At 46.5% G+C, this 20913-nt stretch overlaps 3 protein-coding genes across 3 annotated transcripts in view; all 3 read left to right on the forward strand.

Annotated features, from left to right (window-relative positions):
* TIGAR (TP53 induced glycolysis regulatory phosphatase) overlaps positions 1-20913 on the forward strand; it is a 1172566-nt gene that overhangs the window by 401118 nt on the left and 750535 nt on the right. The gene's annotated exons all lie outside the window — the stretch shown is intronic.
* PRMT8 (protein arginine methyltransferase 8) overlaps positions 1-20913 on the forward strand; it is a 99877-nt gene that overhangs the window by 62991 nt on the left and 15973 nt on the right. The window contains exons 5-7 of the mRNA XM_050750160.1: positions 10181-10323; positions 10947-11034; positions 19107-19222. Coding sequence (XP_050606117.1) covers positions 10181-10323; positions 10947-11034; positions 19107-19222 — 347 coding nt within the window. The remainder of the gene's footprint in view (positions 1-10180; positions 10324-10946; positions 11035-19106; positions 19223-20913) is intronic.
* CCND2 (cyclin D2) overlaps positions 1-20913 on the forward strand; it is a 734493-nt gene that overhangs the window by 1364 nt on the left and 712216 nt on the right. The window lies entirely within an intron of this gene.

Consider the following 20913-nt stretch of genomic DNA (forward strand, 5'->3'; position numbering starts at 1 on the left):
CTCTGTATCTTGTCTATCTAATCTATCTATCTATCTATCTATCTATCTATCTATCTATCTATCTGTCTGTCTATCCTATCTGATCTATCTAATCTAGCTATCTTTCTGTCCATCCATCCATCCATCCATCCAACCAGCCAGCTAGCGTTCATCCATCTACTGATCTGTCCATTCATTTCACTATAGATTCCTATTTTATTTAATAGGTTACAGCTGTTATCACTACTGGCTTCGATACTCAAATTGTCCCTGATTTCGTCACTGATGCCCTTCCAGCTGGCTTCTGTGTCCCTTTGAAATGCCTCTTTCCCTTTTCCCAAGCCTCCTTACTTTCCAGCACAAGACATTCCAGGCTTGTCTTGTGCCTCCACGCCTCTGTTCTAGAATCAGTCATTTCTGCCTGATTCCAATTAGTGGACCACAGCATTTAGAAACTAAGGTGGGGGCTAGATGCTCATTGATTTTAGAATGTTGATGCTCTCAGGCTGTTTCACTGGGGAAAGCTGGGGAGTGTGTGTCTCTGTGTGAGTGGACACATTTACACAATCTTTATTACTGTATCTATTTTTTTTTCCTTTTTTTTTTTTATAGACGGAGTCTCGCTCTGTCACCCAGCCTGGAGTGCAGTGGCACGATCTCGGCTCACTGCAAGCTCCGCCTCCTGGGCTTACGCCATTCTCCTGCCTCAGCCTCCCGAGTAGCTGGCACTACAGGCGCCCGCCACCATGCCCAGCTAATTTTTTGTATTTTTAGTAGAGACGGGGTTTCACTGTGTGAGCCAGGATGGTCTGGATTACTGTATCTATTTATACATATTGTCAATCAAGTAGGAACTCGCATGATTAACTCACTCCAGTGTTAACCAGTACCATGGAGTTTCCTCTCATATCCTCCCTTTCCACATTTCTAACTCCTTTCTCTGGCAGAAAAACCAGACTCTCATTATTGGTAATATGTTGGCTTACTACTCATTTATAATATGTTTACATACCCCTGAATGTAACCAATCTCCCATTGTCACCACCTCCTGCCCCAGGCAGATGTCTGTCACCCCGTGCTGGGATCTGACACCCTTGCTGGGCAGCGTCCCACCTGGGCACCCTCCTCTGCTTGGGGAGCCGGACTGCCATGGTCCATGCTGACCCGTGGTGGCATCCACACCCCCACCATTTCCTGGGTTTGCTCAGCCCCACCTCATGGCTTTAGCATGGAATCGTTCGTCCTCTGGGTTTTGATGGCTCAGACTTGATTCTATGCTACCGAGGCAAAGGCTTGAAGAGGGCAAACCATTGTCCCCAAGGGAATAGCTGCCCTCGTGCCCATTCCTCCCTTAACACACCTGTTCCAGGGAGGAGGGAACTCCAGGTCCAGGGGCCTCCAGAGAGCCAAGTGGTCTTTACTTCTTCCTCCCAGGGTTTGCAACAGGTGGGTGGAGCCAGCGAGGCCACCCAGAGCCCTGGCTGCTGCACCCGCTCGCAGCAGCGGGTGTGTACTCAGAGGAGGACAGCTTGGCTGCACGGATGCTTCCATGGAAATGCTTTTGAAATGCTGCAACAGCCAGCCATGTGGGTCTCAGGAGCGTAGGTGTAGAGACATAAATAACAACACGGAGCATAGAATACCTGCTTCCCAGAAGCAATCAGCCTTTCTCCCTCTCCACCTCCGTACGGCTCCCGTGATGAAGTTATTCACATGTAGACACACACCCACAGGAAGCCACCTGCAGCAGGCACGCAGCCTTCACATGGCTTCTTCCACACGTGTGGCCCACACGCACGCTTCAGTGACTCCTCTTTGACTTCAGCACTAACGACTATTATTTCCTCTCCATCTGATGAGGAAACCAGTGGGCTGCCGAGATGCCGAAAAAGGTAGATCCATTGCGAAGGTTGACATAGGAGCTCAGAGGTTGATTGCATCGGTATAACTCTAGAAACAAAAAAATGTATAACCCGTTTACTTCCTAGAAAATTCAAGGAAAAAAGCGTGCCCTTTTCCTTGTCCTTCTCCTACTTTTGCATGACCTAAAGCATCAGTGTCCTAGCTAGAAGAGACTTTAAGGTAGCCTGACACGAGGCAGTGGCAAGGGACAGCTGGGCCTCCGCAACTTAATGGTAGAGAGGACTTTATCAAATCACTTCCCCTTTCTGAGCCTCTTTTTGCCCCTTTAGAGGAGATAGATCAGTGCACAGCTTGTAGGGTTATGAGGGGCTTAGGGATTGTGGAGGTCAAGTGCCTGATATAGGGCCTCATATACAGTAGGTGCTCAAATGTCAGCTACAGGTCATTTCAGGTGTAATGCCCTACACCTTGATGATTCTTGGCCACACACTCCCAGCCTTATATAGGTGACAATAAGTTCGGTGCTCTGACAGTAATCCTCTGTGCTTTGCAGCCACCCAGTCCTGGGATGATTCTCCTGGTGGGATTTCCACAACTGCTACACATCCCCAGTTCCTTCCCCTCTTGCTCAGGAGGGCTGTGGTTGGAGCATTCTCCTCTGGCCATGTTTTAGCATCTCTTTCACCAGCAGAGGGTTGTGCTAAGAAATAAACACAGCCAGTCCATGGGAGGGGCCCAGATGCTGCACTTGTGGCAATGCAGCTCCAGTTTCTGCCTGCCAGCAGTTGTGGAAAACACCATGTCACACTGTTCCTAGCTGGAGATCAACTACAATCTGTTGTCTATCCACATACTGCTGCCAAGTGATACCTCCTAACCTATATCTGGTTGGTGGATGTTTTGAATCAATCCACACTGAGAGTCACATGTTTTTATTCGTATTCAACACCATGTTGTTAGAGTTGGTCTTCTATCACAAATGACTAAGACGCCCTACAGATGATCACTCTCCCGGGAGTCATTGCTGTTGGCTTTGTGATGGGTGTCCTGTGGTGAGGGTGGAAGCTCCTGTAGGCTGCTCTACACTAGGCTCTTAACCAGCTCTTTGGAATAGAGTCATGCGGCCAACTCATGAATCCACACAGTACTTTGTCATCTTCTCTCTTAGGATGCCACGGTGGTGGGGCCTTGTCAACGTCCTTGGTAAAGTCCCACGTGACATCCTGCAAGCACGGGCTCTGGAGTCAAACTTTCTGACTCACACCCAGCTCTGCCGGAAGTAGACTGTGCTCTTGGATGACTTAGTTTATGTGCCTTAGTTTCCTCATCTCTGAGATGGGAATAGTGGTTCATACCTCCCAGGGCCACTGTAGGGATTGCCTAGTTGCAGTTTGTAAAACTGTGGCACTCTGGAGCCAGCCCCTGACGGGATCCTGAGAGCTGATTGTGAAAGTTTCAGTAAATCTGCAGAATGGATTCAGTCATTGGCCATGGTGGAAGTATTTATACCACAGAAGTCAGCAAAGGCGACAAACCAGGCTTCTGCCTCCTGGAGAGCCAGTTGTTAAGTATCACCAGCACACCACTGTATAAAGCACAACAGCATCCGGTAGGCACTAAGTAACAGATAAATGTTAGTGGTTGTTACGATTATTCCGTTTATTAACTTGACTAATAACCATGTCAAAAAAAGAAATGAGACCAATCATACATAATTATTTTTAATGAGCCTGTACTAGTGACGGCTGGCAACTGCTACTTCCTTCCCTAACTGCTCAAGAAACAACCCATTACTAATCTTCAAAGTGAGTTTCATGTATTCATCCCTTTGAGTATTATTGAGCCACGTACTGGGTCCTGTGTTTGTGATGTGACTAGCACAGACAAAATCTTTGCTCTCATAAAGCTTACAGTCTCAGGGAGAAGACAGACGTGAAGGCAAGCCAACAAACAAAATCACGACATAATCACAAATTGTGAAAGTGCTTAGAAAAAAACAGCATGGAGTAATTGAGAAAATGGGGATGTGCTTTTTCCAGTTGGGTGGTCGCATGGGCATGCTACTGTCACGTGCTGCCTGCCAAGAGCCGAGTGCATGCACTCATCTCTTCTCAACTCTGCCTTGAATGGCATCATTGGTGGCGTTAGCTTAAAATCGGCTGTAGTGGAAGTATTTACACCACGGACATGGGCAGGTGCTACAAACCAGAGCTGTTTTGTTTTCCCTTCTGGAGACCTAAAGGTGAAGACAGGGCCATGCTGAGAGCAGTAGGAAGAGTGTTTTACCCACCTGTACACATTCCCTCAGGTGGGAGATACTTTCTGTCCCATGGAAGCTTCTCCTGCAGGGAGAGAGTGATACCTGAGCCCTGGGGAAGCTTTGGTTGCCCTTTACATTCCCGTGGACGTCACCCACTTCACCTAGTACCAGTGCATTCTTGATAACCCCTGCTTCCCTTCGGCCAAGCCCACATGATCATCTGCCTGTGGCCACGGTGTCGGGTATCTGCCAGGCTGGACCACAGGTGTTGTTCTAAGTGGTGGGCGATGATTTGGGGTGGGAGGAGTCCTGGTATTGTTCTGATTAACTGAGTACTCCAGCCACTGCCTAAGAGAGGAGAGAAACCAGGCAGGGTCTCTGGCTAGGGAATGGCTCTGGCAAAGCTAGCATGGCTTTAGAGCTCCAGCCAAGCACACTGAGCCCTGAGACCTCGAGGGAGCCAGAGCAGGCTAGAACATGAAGCCAGGCAGATGACACAGTGGGCACAAGGCAGATCCTCGAGTCCCATGTTCGTGGGTGAATGGGGGATTTGGGCAAGGAGAGGAGTACTATATTGTGGAAGCGACCACATTGAGGCTCCATGACACCCAAGGCTCCCTTACGCCCCTCCGGCGACAGGGTCAGTTTGCTGCGGGACATAGTCCCAATCCCACCAGACATTGAGGGTAGAGATACGGACATCCTTTTTCCCATCACCATGGGCTCCAGAATGGGCAGGTTCTGACCTCATGAGAGAGGCTTATCCATGCACCTGGGTCCCGGAGAAGGAGAGGGCAGTGGGGCAAGGCAGGGGCTGACATCAAGGGAGATTGATGGGATCTGGCCCCACCGTGGCTGCTCTCCATGGCTGGATCTCCCCTCAGCCTGCCAACGAACCTCAGCTGCAGGAGAAGGGTAGGTCAGTCCTTTGCCTTCTCTGACTTCTTTTCTCTCAACATCCCAAGGAGTTGCTCCGTGTCCATAAAGAATGCCAGGCGGTAGGGAGGTCAGATGGTCACCCATTCGCCGGGTGAGGAAAGGAACCACGGGGAGGCACAAACGTGCGCAACAGGCCTAGGTTCAACCTGACTTCTCTAAACTCCAGTTATCTCCTTAGGCTCAAAGAATAACGAAACCAAACACACAAGTTCCTAGGAGGATTACTGAAGTAACACACGGAAAATCACTCTGCAAGCTGCTATTCAAATGCTAGCAATTTTTTACTGTCACAATTAGGACTAGTTTGAATATCTTTTGTCTCTTAACCCGATGCCCTTTTTTTTTTTTTTAATTGCTCATTCATCCATCCGTTCATTCAGTAATGACTTTGACTGTTTGTGAAGAGTCAAGTGCTCTACTATATCCTGGAAATAGGAAGCTAAAATAGACAACGAAGAGAAGGAGTGCATACGCTGGAGGTGAGCCGGGCCCTCCGCAGGTGCAAGGCAGCCAGCGTGGGTGTCACCAAAATAGGTGTGTGAGCTAGGACCAAGGGAGTGGGGAGGGTGAGCAAGGGGCTTTGCTGCAGTGGGGCTGGCGGAGGGTTCAGGGGGCTTCACAGGCTCATAATGTGTTCCCTGTTCCCACGCATATGACCCTCTTTCCTCCTCTTCTGTGGGACAGGATCTGTGAGGACCCTAAAAATGATCACTCACTGCAGATCCTACGGGCACCAGCTGACCCTGATGGACGCGCTGGAGGCTCAAATGAGGTTGAGCTGGCCTGATTTGTTTAAAAACAAAAATGACCATTAATGAGAATAACTAGATTTCTGTAAGAACCACTCACACCACAAAGAAAAAAAAAAATTCCACTCAAAACCATTTTTTAAAATCCTGGATGTCTAATTTACAAACTTGAAGCTCCAGGGGAAATTTTCCCAATTTAGAGTCGATTGCTCCCCGTTGTGCATTTAGTTATGATTAATCATTCTAAAATTTACCAGCCAGGGTCCTGTCACAGTTCGTTGAACGAACTTTCCATCATCTTTATGGAATAAAAACATGGATCCGGACAGTGACAGCAATGCAACCTTGAGCTGAGGCAGTTTGAGTGACGTGGGGTCCAGATTGGGCATGGAGCTCTGCAGCCTATGGCTGCTCAGAATCTTAATATCAATAGCTTAGACTCCCTTGAACATCCTTTGCATGGAGGAGAAGGGAGGACTGCTGCTGTGTGTGCCCACACAGTTCCTTGAGCCAGCCTAATGCCCTATGTTGGCCAATAGCCCCTAGTGAGCTGGCATAAGCCCCAACATGAGAGGTAGCATTTTGTAGATTTGGAAATTGCATCTGGAAGTTTAAGTGGTTGCTGGTGGTGACTACAGACTACAGGAAGAATATCCACGGTGATTCAGCTGGACAGTTGTATTTGGCTGCACAGAAACAATGTGACCTCTTAAAAATAAAAATAAAAGGACCCAGGAAGTGTTGAAAATGACAGTCACACTGGAACTCGCGGGCACCATCTTTTTATTGATGCCAGCTGTCTCCACCACTGAATCTTGCAGAATGCCTGACACAGAGCAAGTGTTCAGTACATATTTGAAGAACCACAGCTTTCTGACACTGCAAAGAATTTCAGATTCAACCTCCCTTCTTTTTTATTTTCCTAACGAGGAAAATAAAAGAGAGGAGATAGTTGATCGAGATTAGCTGTCAGCTGGAACAAGAGCATAAGTTGCTGTCTTTTAGGATTCCAGGATAAAGTTGTGCAGGTTGAGCACAAAAGCACCGGCGAAAGGGAATAATTGGAGTCTGAAAGCCAGTCCAGCACTGGATTGAAGGGAGATGTCTCCTTTTCCTTTGACAAAGGGCTCATCTCCTCACCAAGGCAACTGTGGGGCCATGTCGACACTGAGAAATGTTTGCACTTGAATAGATGTAGAAGGGTGATGCTAAGAGAACAGAAGTCCAGACTGTTGAGCATTTTATAGGGTTAACTGATTCTTCCTTTTTGCAAGCAGAGATTGTGATTTTTGCTATTCTGTGACCACTGTATCTATCTATCATCCATCTGTCTTCTATATCATCTATGTATATCATCTGTCCATCTATCAATAATCTCTTGTAATCCATATTGATGAGGATACAGCAACTAATGGATAAGAGGGCTAACACAGAGAACAGGAGCAGCAGTAACTGTCTTTGGGGGACACCCGAGGAACATTTCACACGTACCTGTTGTTAGACTAGATAATGGATTACTGCCTGTCTGTTTCCTGCAGCTCCTAATGGAGTCCTGTCCTAAAAACCTGTCAAGGGTGGAGCCTTGTTCTAAACACTCAGGGTGGAGGTCATGAGGCCCCAGAGGCAGGAGAAAACATCTTCCGGGGCTGCAGGGAGGTCATGATATAAATGCAGGAGGAGGACCTGACCCATAGCCACACAGACACAGGCAGACATTAGGGAGGAACCTTCAAGAAATGTACAAAGAAAAAAAAAATAAGGGAGGCCATTAAAGACAATTTTTAAGTTTACAAAACTAAGACAAGCCAGGCTTTGCGTGCAAACGATTCGGCAGGTGAGTAATGCATATATTTGTCAGTTCTCTTTCAAAATAGGAAGTAAATTAGGCACAATGTTTGCATGTTTAAAAATCCTTTACTTTGCCCCCCTCTGAATTTTCTTAGTGCAACCTGGGCCCTGCTCTCAGGTGAGCTCCTGCTCTGGGGTCTCTGAGGCCCAGAGAAACTTCGACACCTACCCCTCCCAGTCCCTCCAGACCTTTTGGAGAATAGATCTTCCTGCTCCTACTTTTTAATGGTAGGGGCTGATGAGTAGTAACCATCAGGAGGGCCACACAAGCCTGAGCCTCACTGTAGAGTGATCAGGGTCAATGCACGTGTACAAAGTACCTTACTCCTTGTAGAACAGGCTGTATCTGATTAAAGCTTGATTAAATACCACATAGTGGAGAGTAAACTGTCATCAGAAGCTGCTAATGGACACTCCATCACCTGCATTATTCACTGTGAAGACACTAAGTAAAGCCAGCAAGCGGTGTGCCCTTTGCCATCCAGGAGCCTGCAGTCCAAATTAATTTTCATGAAACTCAGATTCTAGGCAGATGTGGTTCTTTTGATTTCTACTCCTAAGTACAGGCCATTGTTCATTTTTCCCAGCAAAGCTCGGGCATGGCGTGAGGTTTTTTTTCAGAGGATATTGCAGAATGAGAGTTTCAGAGCATGAATATATGTAACCTGTCAAAGGAAAAGTTCAGGAAGAACAAGCTGACCAGTACATCGGCCCGCCAATTTCACCATGGTCTCGAAACTAGCTTGCTCAGATCTTTACAGCAACAAATATAAAAAGGGACCTCAAAATTTTGTATATGTTTATGTCAGTTGATCAAAAACTCAACTAAAAGTGTCTCCTCCCACAGAGGAAACTGAAGCTCTTGGAGATAATTCATAAGCAGAAGCCACGGGGACAGGGGCTTTGACCCTGACCCTATATGCTTCCCCTCTCCATCTGTGGATCAACAAGCAGGAATATGTCAGATGATCTCCACCTTCTGTTGAGCTTCAGCTGTGGGCCTGGCACTCCACATGTGTTATTTCATTTAATCAATACAATCACTCTCTAATAGATATTGCCTTTCCTGGTTCTTCACTTGGGAATTGGAGTTTAGTTAGGTCAAGTAACTTGTCTAAAGTCATACAGCTAATGGTGAGAAGGTCTGGCTCTTAAACCTAGGTTTCCCTGACTGCAGAACCCATGCTCTCATCAAAATATCAATTGTCTCCCTCACAAACACTAGAAGGGCACCCATTTGGTACTGAGCCTGGCTGTGAACAGATGCAAAAGCAATAGAGGAGGCATCTATGCTTTCTTTGGGTTTGAATGGTCACGGTAACCTAACATAGGGTGGGGGCCTTGAGAAGAGTTTTAGAGTCATGTCTTATCAGATCTGGGCTCTGTTTCCACTACTGCTACTCAACCTCTCTAAGCCTCAGTTTCCTTAATTGTAAACAAAAGTAACAGTTGACCCTGAACACCACAGGGGTTAGGGGTGCCAATCCCCCACACAGTTGAAAATCCAAGCGTAATTTTTGACTCCCACAAAACTAAGCTACTATCAGCCTAGTGTTGACCAGCAGTCTTGCTGATAACATAGTCAGTTAACACATATTGGCTGGGTGTGGTGGCTCATCCCTGTAATCCCAGCACTTTGGGAGGCCAAGGCAGGTGGATCACCTGAGGTCAGGAGTTTGAGACCACCCTGGCCAACATGATGAAACCCCATCTCTACTAAAAATACAAAATTAGCCGGGCATGGTGGCACATGCCTATAATCCCAGCTACTTGGGAGGCTGAGGCAGGAGAATCGCTTGAACCTGGGAGGCAGAGGTTGCGGTGAGTCAAGATCTTGCCATTATACTCCAGCCTGGGAAACAAGAGTGAAACTCCGTCTCAAAAAAAAAAAAAAAAAAAAATTAACATATATCTGGTATATGTATTATAGACTGTATTCTTATCATAAAGTAAGCCAGAGAAAAGAAAATTGTTAGGAAAATCCTAAGGAAGAGGAAATATATTTACTACTCATTGAGTGGAGGTGGATCAGCATGAAGGTCTCTGTCCTCATTGCCTTCACATGGAATAGGCTGAGGAGGAGGGAGAGGAAGGGCTGGCCTTACTGTCTCAGGAGTGACAGAGGTGACCAAGGTGGAAGAGGTAGAAGGGGAGGTAGGCACACTTGGTGTAAATTAAAAAAAAAAAAAAAAAAAATCTGTGTATGAGTGAACCTGTGCAGTTCAAACCCGAGTTGTTAAGGGTCAACTGTAATGTGCTTACCTCACAGGGCTGTTGGAAGGATGATGTAATACTGTGCATGTAACAGGCTTAGCGCTATGCCAGGCACATAGTAATGGCTTGATTTATTTTACAGGGAAAACGTGCAGGTAGTTTTCAATTATGTTGGTATAAACTAGCTTGGTGAAGGGTGAGCTATGTCACATCCTAAAAGTAGAATCGGAATAGGGCTGAAATCTGGAGCTCTGGCCCTGAAGTGAGGTGCCTGTGGTTCCTGGGTGGGGTCCTTGCAAAGCATGGCCCTGGGGTTCTTATTTTCCAGTCATCACCATATTTAAGGGTAAAGTGGAAGAGGTGGAGCTGCCTGTGGAGAAGGTGGACATCATCATCAGCGAGTGGATGGGCTACTGTCTGTTCTATGAGTCCATGCTCAACACGGTGATCTTTGCCAGGGACAAGTGGCTGGTAAGTGTCCTGCATGCTGTCCCTGCATTGGTCGGCTGGCTGTCCTGCTGCTCTACCCAAGGCCTGCAGCCTAGGGGGCATACGAGGACTTCAGAGAAGACTCAGGCTAGGAGGTCACTGCCCCAGGCCCCTCTCTTTAGAGCAGATCTGTATCAGGGACTAGAATGGTCGTCTTGGGTCCAGCATGTGTAACCATCGGAGTGGACTTCTGTGGGTCTCACCTCGGCCTCTTTTGCAATAATAGACATTCATTCTCCCAAGTTAAAGGTCCGTTTTGGTCAAGAAGTACTTAGGACTTGCATGGCTGCCAGAACCAGGTGTGCTAGTCATCTGGATTTCTCAAGGCCAAAGTCATAACATCTCTCACTGCTCCTCACTGGGTTTACCTTCACCCCACTTCACTTGTCCCATTGACTCCACTTAGGTCCCTTAAATTCTCCTTGCTCCAAAATAAAAATTGAGCATTGCTGTCCCAGCCCTCGCCCCAGACAAGGTGGCAGTCCACTGCATGAGAGATGCTGGCAAGGGGGTGCTTGTCTGGTGACTCTATGTGCGGTTCAAAATGTGATGTCTTTGTCAGGTGAATAGATTACGAGACCCATTTCCCCACAATTCATCAACAGAAACCTGGAGGGCTTATGTTTCCAGACCGGGCAGCTTTGTACGTGGTAGCGATTGAAGACAGACAGTACAAGGACTTCAAAATCCACTGTAAGTCCCCTCTTGCTTCTCCTGTGGATTTCCACCGCACGGTTGGGGTGGGAGGCACTCCAGTGGGCCCAAGATGAGCAGGCAGTGGCATGAACACCATTGCTGTCTCTGAGGAGGAGCTTATCTGGGACTGTTTCTGGAGTCTGCTCTCCAAATGTTTCTATCTAGTCCCAAGGGTGCGAGGTTTACCGAGAGAAAATAAGCCATATGGCTAGGATGAGAGAAATGTCCTGGGGTGAAAGCATGAATGCAATGTGAATTAAAAATTGGACTCGGCTGGGCGCGGTGGCTCAAGCCTGTAATCCCAGCACTTTGGGAGGCCGAGACGGGCGAATCACGAGGTCAGGAGATCGAGACCATCCTGGCTAACCCGGTGAAACCCCGTCTCTACTAAAAAATACAAAAAACTAGCCGGGTGTGGTGGCGGGCGCCTGTAGTCCCAGCTCCTCGGGAGGCTGAGGCAGGAGAATGGCGTAAACCCGGGAGGCGGAGCTTGCAGTGAGCTGAGATCGCACCACTGCACTCCAGCCTGGGCGACAGAGCGAGACTCTGTCTCAAAAAAAAAAAAAAAAAAAATGGACTGAGGCAGCAGAAGCTGAGTTTTTGCAGAGATCAGCAGGGCAAGTGGCTTGAAACCTGGGAAGATTCCGTTAGCCCAGAAGTCCACTGCAGAGGTCAGGAGTGGCAGGTCTCTTACCAGGCCAATTGTTTCGAATCCTGCCTTCATTCCACTCCAACTTATCAAAATAATACTGATTCTCCTTCATATTGAAATACATATCATGTGAGGTTCTTTTGAGGAATAGGTAGCATAGGGGGTGGGAAAGAGTGGAGATTTTGCTTTGAACAGTCAGACAAAAGGCGAGTGTGCATGTGCATGTGTGCACAAGGCAGGGGCTCATACCTAAATGTGTATTCTTAATGCCTTATCAGCTAGGAGCGTGTGGTTCTCCGAGAACAATAAAGCCAAAAAACCTGGTCTGAAAAGGGCTGTTTTCCTATTTCTCATAAAGTGTAACACTTCTCTGTGACACAGGCCTGATCCTTAATGAGATTAAATCAAACATGTTTTTGTAAAGTTGGACATGGCTGTGTCTCCTCAACCAGAACCAAATACAACAAAGGAGAAAAGCGCCCCTCAAACAGGCAAACCCCCAAAACTCCAAATTAAAGCCAGAGGCAGCAGCTCCAACCTGTCCATCAGACTGGGCACATCTGGGGTTCCTGCCCCAACAGGGCGGTCCATTCCTATTTGGCAGATTACTGTGGAGGGGCTCACAGATAGAAAAGAAGAATAAATGCCTCCAGGAGGCTAAGACTTCATCCACAGTTCAACAAATTGAGGCTCCGTGGATTTAAACAATTGCCATCTGATCGTTGTTAGTGGCACTGATGAAAACTCAGCTGGACCCTGCTATGGTTGTGTGTATTTGTCTGGGTTCATCCCTTTCTGGAAATACAAAATCAAAGTGCGAAGTTCAGAGCCAGGTTCAGAAGAAGACAAAAGTGGGACGGCTGTTTGAAGCTCTGTGCCCTGGAAACCCTCTCTGGTTGCTGTCTGCCTCCAGCCAATCTGGTGTGATTTCTACTATTTGACCTCCTGGGGGAAGGAGGCAAAATACCAAATGAGGACAGTGAGAGGTAGGGGGGCCCAGGTTAAATGCTTTGCACACCGCCAGCCCTGAGTTTAAATATTGGCTTTGCCATTTCCTAACTGGGTAACCTTGAGCAAATTATCTAATATCTTTGAGCCTCAGTTAAGGGATAATCTTCTCAATCCCACAGACTTGTCATGAGGATTAAGTGAGATGACGTATATTAAAGGACATGACAGTTCTTGGTCCTATAATGGGACTAGATGGGATCTAGTCTCTGACTGTGTATCTAAGCCCCTTTCTGCCACGGGCTCTGGCAAGTGAGCCTGACTGCCAAGCCCCTGGTGGCTCAGAATCTAGGACAGATGTACTCTCATGGAAGATTGCAGACACAACTCAACAGTGAGTGTTGATCAAATGCATGTATAAATAGGACATATTTTGCCCTGGAGCTGCATTTTGGAGTTCTTGCTGTGCAATTGTACTGAACAGTGTTTTGAGGAGGAAAAGTTCTAGGTACATTCTTCATTCTCACGTTCACTTAAATATTTATTGAGCTCCAACCTGAGGCACACCTCTTTAACAAACTTTCTCATGATTTCCACAACAAAGATATCTGTGTCGGGAACCTCTGCAGGTTTGCACATTGCAATGAGCCAGCCTGGGGCCGGGAGGGGCTCCTAAGGCACTGGCCCCAGACTGGAGATCATGTGATTTATTTCTTTGATTCTCATTGCGGTGTTCATAGCGTCTGGAAAAGGAAAAAAATCTGAAAGTTAGCACCATCTTTTCTTGTGCCTATTCTAGAGTCTCTGAAAAATACCAACCTTCTCCCCACCCCAAAAGAACACTAAGAAACAGACACTTAAAATGTATTTAAAATACTGTTTCCTATTTACATTTTTAAAAACAATCTTTTTTTTTTTTTTTTTTTTTTTTTTGTAAAGGAAGCAAACCCACTTACAAATTCATTTCAAATACATGGAGATTTTGGTTACTATGAGTTCTAAATCAGAAGTAAAGCACAAAGGTTGCTGGTTGCTAAGGCAACAATTGTAAGCAATTTTCTATTGGCTCAAGAACCAGCTAAGAAGGAAACATTTTGAAATGAGGCAGGAGAGTGAGACACATTCAGCCCCTTTCAGAAAGTAAATTGTTAGAGGGAGAGCTTTCTTTCCTTTCCTCTCCTTTCCTTTTCTTTTATTTCCTTCCTTCCCGCCTCCCTTCCCTCTCCTCCTTTCTTCTTCTTTCTCAACCATACACAGCAACATGGACGTGTAAGAATGAGCACAATGCAGAACCCGCCCTCCATTTGCTCACCAATGAATAAAGACCACATGGAGAGAGAGATGCATGTCTGGTGTATACTAGGCTCACAATACATAATATTGTTGAAGGGAGGGAGGGAGGGAGGGAGGAAGGAAGGAAGGAAGGAAGGAAGGAAGGAAGGAAGGAAGGGAGAGAGGGAGCGAGGGAGGGAGGAATGAAGGAAAGGAAGGAAGGAAGGAAGGAAGGAAGGAAGGAAGGAAGGATGGAAGGAAGGAAGGAAGGAAGGAAGGAAGGAAGGAAGGATGGAAGGAAGGAAGGAAGGAAGGAAGGAAGGAAGGAAGGAAGGGATGGAGGGAGGGAGGGAGGGAGGGAAGGAGGGAGGGAGGAAGGAAGGAAGGAAGGAAAGATGGAAGGAGGGAGGGAGGGAGGGAAGTAGGGAGGGAGGAAGGATGGAAGGAAAGAAGGGAGGGAGGGAGGAAGTAAGGAAGGATGGAAGGAAGGAAGGAAGGAAGGAAGGAAGGAAGGGAGGAAGGGAGGAAGGGAGGGAGGGAGGGAGGGAGGGAGGGAGGGAAGGAGGAAGGAGAACCAGCAGAGGGATGTGCAAGGTGTAGTATTTAACTCTTAGAGAGGAGCAATCATTTTACGAACATTTTCTACTATAAAGGAGATACACAGAATTTCAAAAATGGAAGGCAACTTGGTGGATATTCTATTCAATTTCATGCACAATACATGAATTGCACCCAGTGCATGAATCTACACCCTGTAGAGAATGAGAGAGATGGCCACCAGTTTCTTGGCTGATGAGAAGACTGGAAGAAAGAGCTCATGCAGAGGTGGCAGTGCTTACAGCTTGATGGTTGAAGGGCAGCCCTCTTGGATGGCTCAGCCGCTGTCTGTGGGCTTCACTTCCCCTCATGACATCCAGAGTTTCCTCTGGCTCCAGCCCATTTTATGCAAGGATTCCACTTTGTTCCTGAGAGCCTAAAATGTGTCAATCTATTGTAAACACTTTCCCTTCTGCCGAGAGAAGAATCTGTAAGTAGCATCTGGTGGCACTTGTTCTATTTTTCCCTGACCTCATTGTGAGGCAGTCCCATTAGTCTCATCAGAGAAACTCAGATGGTTGGGGCTGGGGTGGTGAGGGAGGATGCAACTACAGTTCTCTCCAATCAGAAATCACATTTCTCCCCTGGTACTTAATTTTTTTTCCTCAGGCTGTTTTTCAGATTTCTCTCTTTATTGATTTTCTGCAGTTTGATTCTGATGTGTCTAGGTGTGTTTTTCTTTTTATTTATCCTGCTTGGGGTTACATGGAATTCTTCCATCTGTGGATTGATTGTTTCGTTAGTTTAGAAAAATTTCAGCCGGTATTTCTACAATTTTTTTTTCTGCCTGTTTATCCTTCTCTGTTTCTTCAGGAACTCCCATTATATGAAATATTGTTTGATATTATCCCATGAAGCTTGGATCCTCTATTTTTTTCACTCTTTTTTTTCTCTTTGTGTTTAAGTTTGGATCATTTTTATTGCCCTGTTTTCAACTTCATTGGTTATTTCCTGATATATTCATTCTGCTAGTAAGTTCATTTTAAAAAGTCTTCTTTTCTTACATTGTTATTTTGATTTCTAGCATCTCCATTGGCTTTTTGAAAAAGTTTCCATCTCATTAATGAAATTCTCCAGTCATTTACACACACTGTCCACCTTTTCCACTAGATTCTTTAACATACTTAGTATAGATACTTTAAAATCTTGTTGGATAATTCTAACATCTGAGCATCTCTAAATTTGTTCTGTGACTTTTTTCTTACCATAATAGGTCATATTTTTCCCTTTTTCCTGTGTCTTATAATTTTTCATTAATGCTGGACATTGTGAGTCAAAGGACCAGCAGAGACAGGTGAATCACATCTATGCCCAGAAGAGAGCATTGCCTCTGCCAGGCTATTAGAATTAGGGTGTGAGTCAATCCAGTCTGTAGTAATAGCAGATTTGGGCTTTGTTGTTGCTTTAATTATACACATTATGCCATAGTATAGTCCCTTTCAGGAGTCTGTTTTCATCCAATAACAAAAGCTTCACAGGTCTCTCTGATAGAATTTTTTAAATTTCTAGATAATCATTATATTTCTTGATGACCAATGGCTCTTACCCCACATACACTTACTTGGCATACGGTATACAATTGCAACAAATAATTAATGTGATTGATTTATATCCTACTCCATCTCTGCTCCACTTCTGGTAAAAAGGGCTACTGGGAAATAAATGGCTAGCAGAAAGGAGGAAAAAAATCTAATGCCTTGGGTGATCTGTGTTCTGAATGATTGAAGGTGGGGCAGTCCAGCTGAGGAGATGAGACCCAAATTAACCCATATAAAGGTAACTAAGACACCAGGCATTGCAAAACAGTGCAGGCATTAAATGTCTGGGAATGACTCTCAATTCAAAAAGCATTATCTGTGGGCCTATTCTGTGCCAAATGCTGTACTATGGGTGTTGAGGGTACAGGAGAGGTTGTACGGTCAGGAGCGTTTAGAGAAGGTCTCACAAAGGCTATGAGACATTAAGATCACATTTTGGGACTTGAAGACACTAAAGATCATGTACCTCACAGGATTCCAAACTGGCTGGAATTGTCTGTATAGATTTGTAAAACTCCAGCTCCCTGGCTCTCAAATCTGGAAATTCTGATTTAGTAGGTCTGGCGTGGGCCCTGGAGTCTGCATTTTAAAAACTGCTCCAGGTGATTCTAGAACACAGAACCACCGAACCCAAGTCCTTATTTTATAAGTAAGCCCAGAAAAAAGGATTGATTTGCACATGGCCACACAGCTTGCATGGCAGCAAAGCCAGAGCTCAAACCACATAATGATAACCACTATTATGTATCAAGTGCTTTCTGTGTGCCAGGCACTGTCTTATGCACTTTACATATATTATCACATTTAATCCTCATAACAATCTTATGGGATCACCATCATTATCATCATTTCCACTTTAAAGAATCCTTAGAAACCAAGGCTTAGAAAGGTTACATTTGTGCCTAAGATTATACAGCAAAGAAGTGGCAGAGCTCAGATTTGAACTCCAAAGCCTAGGCATTTAACCATTACACACATTGACTCTCAGGCTTTTGCTTAGCACTAGCAGTGAACTCAAACTCCAGGCAGAGTCCAGGGAGGAAAGAGCAGGTGCATAGCTGCAAGTCTCTTGAGAAAGACACAGAAGGCAATGTGTTTCAGTGTGTGTGTGGATACACATACACACTATGTGTGTGGATAGCTACACACATACACAGAGGGTGGATAGCTATTTCCACATTCTAGAGGGAAGTCTTCTCTGAAACCTGCCCTGTTGCCAACTAAGCAGCCTCCTCCCCACAAAGTAGGTTTTAATTGGGAGTTTGGCACCAGCCTCGGGTGATTTAATGGGATTCGATGGGCATCTTTTCCTCAAACCGGAATTTCACAAGCACTCATCCTCTGGGATTACTTTCTCTGCCTTCTTTTCCCAAGAAAGAAGCTCTTTGTGTGCCGTATAAAAGAATCAGAGTCAAAGGAGCAAGCTGTCACTGACCATCCACACCTCCTGCCGCACGCACCCACTCTCCTAAACACACACAGGAACATACGTTCCCTAAGGTCCTGTTTGTTTGATGAATGTTTTAAAATACAATTTAATCCTGTAAGATTTTAGGGAAAAGCATTTCTACTTCAAGGTATTTTGAAACCCGTTGAGAAAACAGATGAATGAGATTCAGGTGCCCAGAAACTAAAGAGTCTGCTAGGGCATCCTCTCTGCACTATAGGGGGAGAAATCTTGCATTCCTGGTTGCTGTCACGGATGGGCCATGGCAGGTGAAGGATTTAGGGGATATGCTGGGCTTGAGCCCTTGCCCCTCTGTTTCCCTGATGTGTGATCATGGGCCAGATATTATATGTGAGCCAGATGCCAACTTCTCCCAGCCACAGTTTTCTTATCTGTAGCATAGCAATAGCCTCATGTGGTTGCCGGGTAGATTAAATGAAAAACCTAGCCTGGACTGAATGATCAATCAATGATTGCAATTATTGGCCAGGCACGGTGACTCATGCCTGTAATCCCAGCACTTTGGGAGGCCGAGGCGGGCAGATCACCTGAGGTCAGGAGTTCAAGACCAGCCTGGCCAACTTGGCGAAACCTGGTCTCTACTAAAAATATAAAAATTAGCCGGGCGTGGTGGTGGGTGCCAGTAATCCCAGCTACTTGGGAGGCTGAGGCAGGAGAATCATTTGAACCCGGGAGGTGGAGGTTGCAGTGAGCCCAGATTGGGCCACTGCACTCCAGCCTGGGCGATGGAGCCAGACTAGTCTCAAAATAAATAAATAAATAAAAGAGCAATTATTACCATATTAAGGGTGATCCTGGGTCATCAGACTTGAATTAATTTCTCACCAACTCCTAAATCTTTCTCCCTCCCCAACAAAGTATCTTATGAGTAGCCCAAAGAGGACAAGGAGCACGGCTGAGAGGGTTTGTGTTCCACTTGGGGATAGTTTCTCATGGGGTGGATCTTGGCATATGAGGAAGGCAGAGATGCCCCTGGACCCACCCAGGTGAGAAAACTGAGGTTCAAAGAGGTTAGGTCGTTTGTACAAAGGCTGACCAGTAAGTGGTGGTGCTGGAATTTCAACTGTAGTTGATTTCACTGTAAGAGCCCATGATTCTCTGTGCTGCCTTAAAGGTTCAGTGGACGGGGACAGGAAAAGGGAGAGGGATGGGCCTTCTAGGTCTTCTAGGTGTGGAGAACAGCTGGAGCCAGCATAGGAATAAGAACGTAGAAGACAGATAAGGGAGTTCATAGGAGACGCTGCAGGCTTGGGGAGGGGACAGGAAAAAGAAGAGTCAGCTAGCCTGGGTTCTAGTCTTTGCCCTGCCGCACTCTAGCTGTAGGAGCTTGGAGCAGTTTCCCAGCCTCTCTGAGCTCTAGTTTACCTAACAACAAAGTGGGACTTACGTTTTCCCATGGTCGAAATGGGAAATGGGGGTGAGCATTTGGCACATTGCAAAGTGCCCCCCGCTGAGCAGTTCTGCCTCAATTTTGATGCAAGGGAACTCGAGCTGCCACTCAGCCCTCAGGCACGCTGTGCTCTAGGACTCAGGGGGGTTGGGTGAGCTTCTGGGGGTCCTGCGCCTGCCTTCACGTCTTGCTCTGCTCCCACAGGGTGGGAGAATGTCTATGGCTTTGACATGACCTGCATCCGGGACGTGGCCATGAAGGAGCCTCTAGTGGACATCGTGGATCCAAAGCAAGTGGTGACCAATGCCTGTTTAATAAAGGTCTGGACACTCATCCGGGGTGGACCTGGGTGTGCTGGGAGCCCCGCTGTGCCACCCTGGAGTCCAGGCAATGCCGGCTCCTGCACAGCCCCCACCTGGTGAGGCAAGGCCGCCTTGGCCAGAGCCTGTGGTGCTCCATAAGCACAAGTCAAAAGCTGGCAGTCCGCCTGGACACAGCCACTGAGAGAGTGGCTCCATGGTGGCACGGATGAGGGAGGGCCCCAGCACAGGGGCCCCGGTGGCGTGCAGGAGGGTGGGGGTGTAGGGAGGGGAGGGGCATGGAGGAGAGGACACCTGGAAGAGGAGAGCGTGCTCAGGTTTGGTGCAGTTGGCCCATTCAGAGGCAGACGTCTCTCTTAGGAAAGAAATCCAGGACCTCAATATGCTGTGTAGTCATCATCATGCTCCCGCCTCCAAGCACACCTCTGCCCTGGTGGCCTGCCAGATAGAGCTTCCAGCTGCCCCTTCCTGAGCGTCCCTGTTTGCACAAGCTCTAAACCAAGTGTGTCCAACCTGCGTCCTCCGGGCCACATGTGGTCCAGGATGGCTTTGAATGCAACCCAACACAAATTTGTAAACTTAAAATATTATGAGACTTTTTTGTGGGATTTTCTTTTTAGCTCATTAGCTATTGTTAGTGTTAGTATTAGTGTATTTTATGTGTGGCCCAAGACAGTTCTTCCAGTGTGACCCAGGGTAGCCAAAAGACTAGACATCCCTGCTCTAAACACCTTTTCCCAAGGCTTCCTTCAGTGCAGATGAAGAAGAGCTGGTCAGCATCTTTGCCACACCAATCCCTAGTACATGCTTTTTATTAAAAATTCAAACATGTCCAGTTAGATAGAGTAAAGGTGAAAGGTGCCCTCTGCCCCTCCAGCCCCATCCTCCTCCAGAGGTAACCACTGCTCACGGGCTGGGTTGCCTCTGCCAGTCCTTTTTGTATGCATTTGCATTATATATGCTAATATATTATGTTGAACAATATATAAAACTATTGATATTTGACAGTTTTTTTAAAATAAAGAGAGACATCAATTTCATATAATTCAAGCCAAAAAAAATTTTTTTGAGACAGAATCTCATTCTGTCACCCAGACCGGAGTGCAGTGGCACAATCACAGCTCGCTGCAGTCTCGACTAACTGAACAGTTTCATGTAGCTCAAGCTATTTTTTTTTTTTTTTTTTTTGAGACAGGGCCTCTCCCTGTCACCCAGGTTGAAGCGCAGTGGTGTGATAATGGCTCACTGCAGCCTCACTGAGGCTCAGGTGATCTTCCTGTCTTAACCTCCTGAGTAGCTGAAGCTATAGCTACGTGCCACCAGGCATGGTTTTTTGTTTTGCTTTGTTTTTGTTTTTTGTTTTGTTTTGTTTTTGTAGTGATGGGGTTTGGCCATGTTGCCCAGGCTGGTCTCAAACTCCTGAGCTAAAGTGATCCACCCATCTCAGCTTCCCAAGTGCTGGGATGACAGGCATGTGCCACCACGCCCAGCCCAGGTTAGTTTTTAAATTTAAAAATCAGCCCACCTGAGTCTCATTTGCTAACATGCTGGCCTACTATGCTCCTGCACGCATCATTCTTTTGCTGAAAGTGTCGGGGCAGGGTACTGAGCTGGAATATTTAGAGTAGGATAAAGGGATTGGAGTTCGGGGCCTCTAAGGATGTGGGGAGGTTTCTGAAAGACTGGTACAA

This window comes from Macaca thibetana, chromosome 11 (genome assembly GCF_024542745.1).
Source record: "Macaca thibetana thibetana isolate TM-01 chromosome 11, ASM2454274v1, whole genome shotgun sequence".
Lineage (NCBI taxonomy): Eukaryota > Metazoa > Chordata > Mammalia > Primates > Cercopithecidae > Macaca > Macaca thibetana.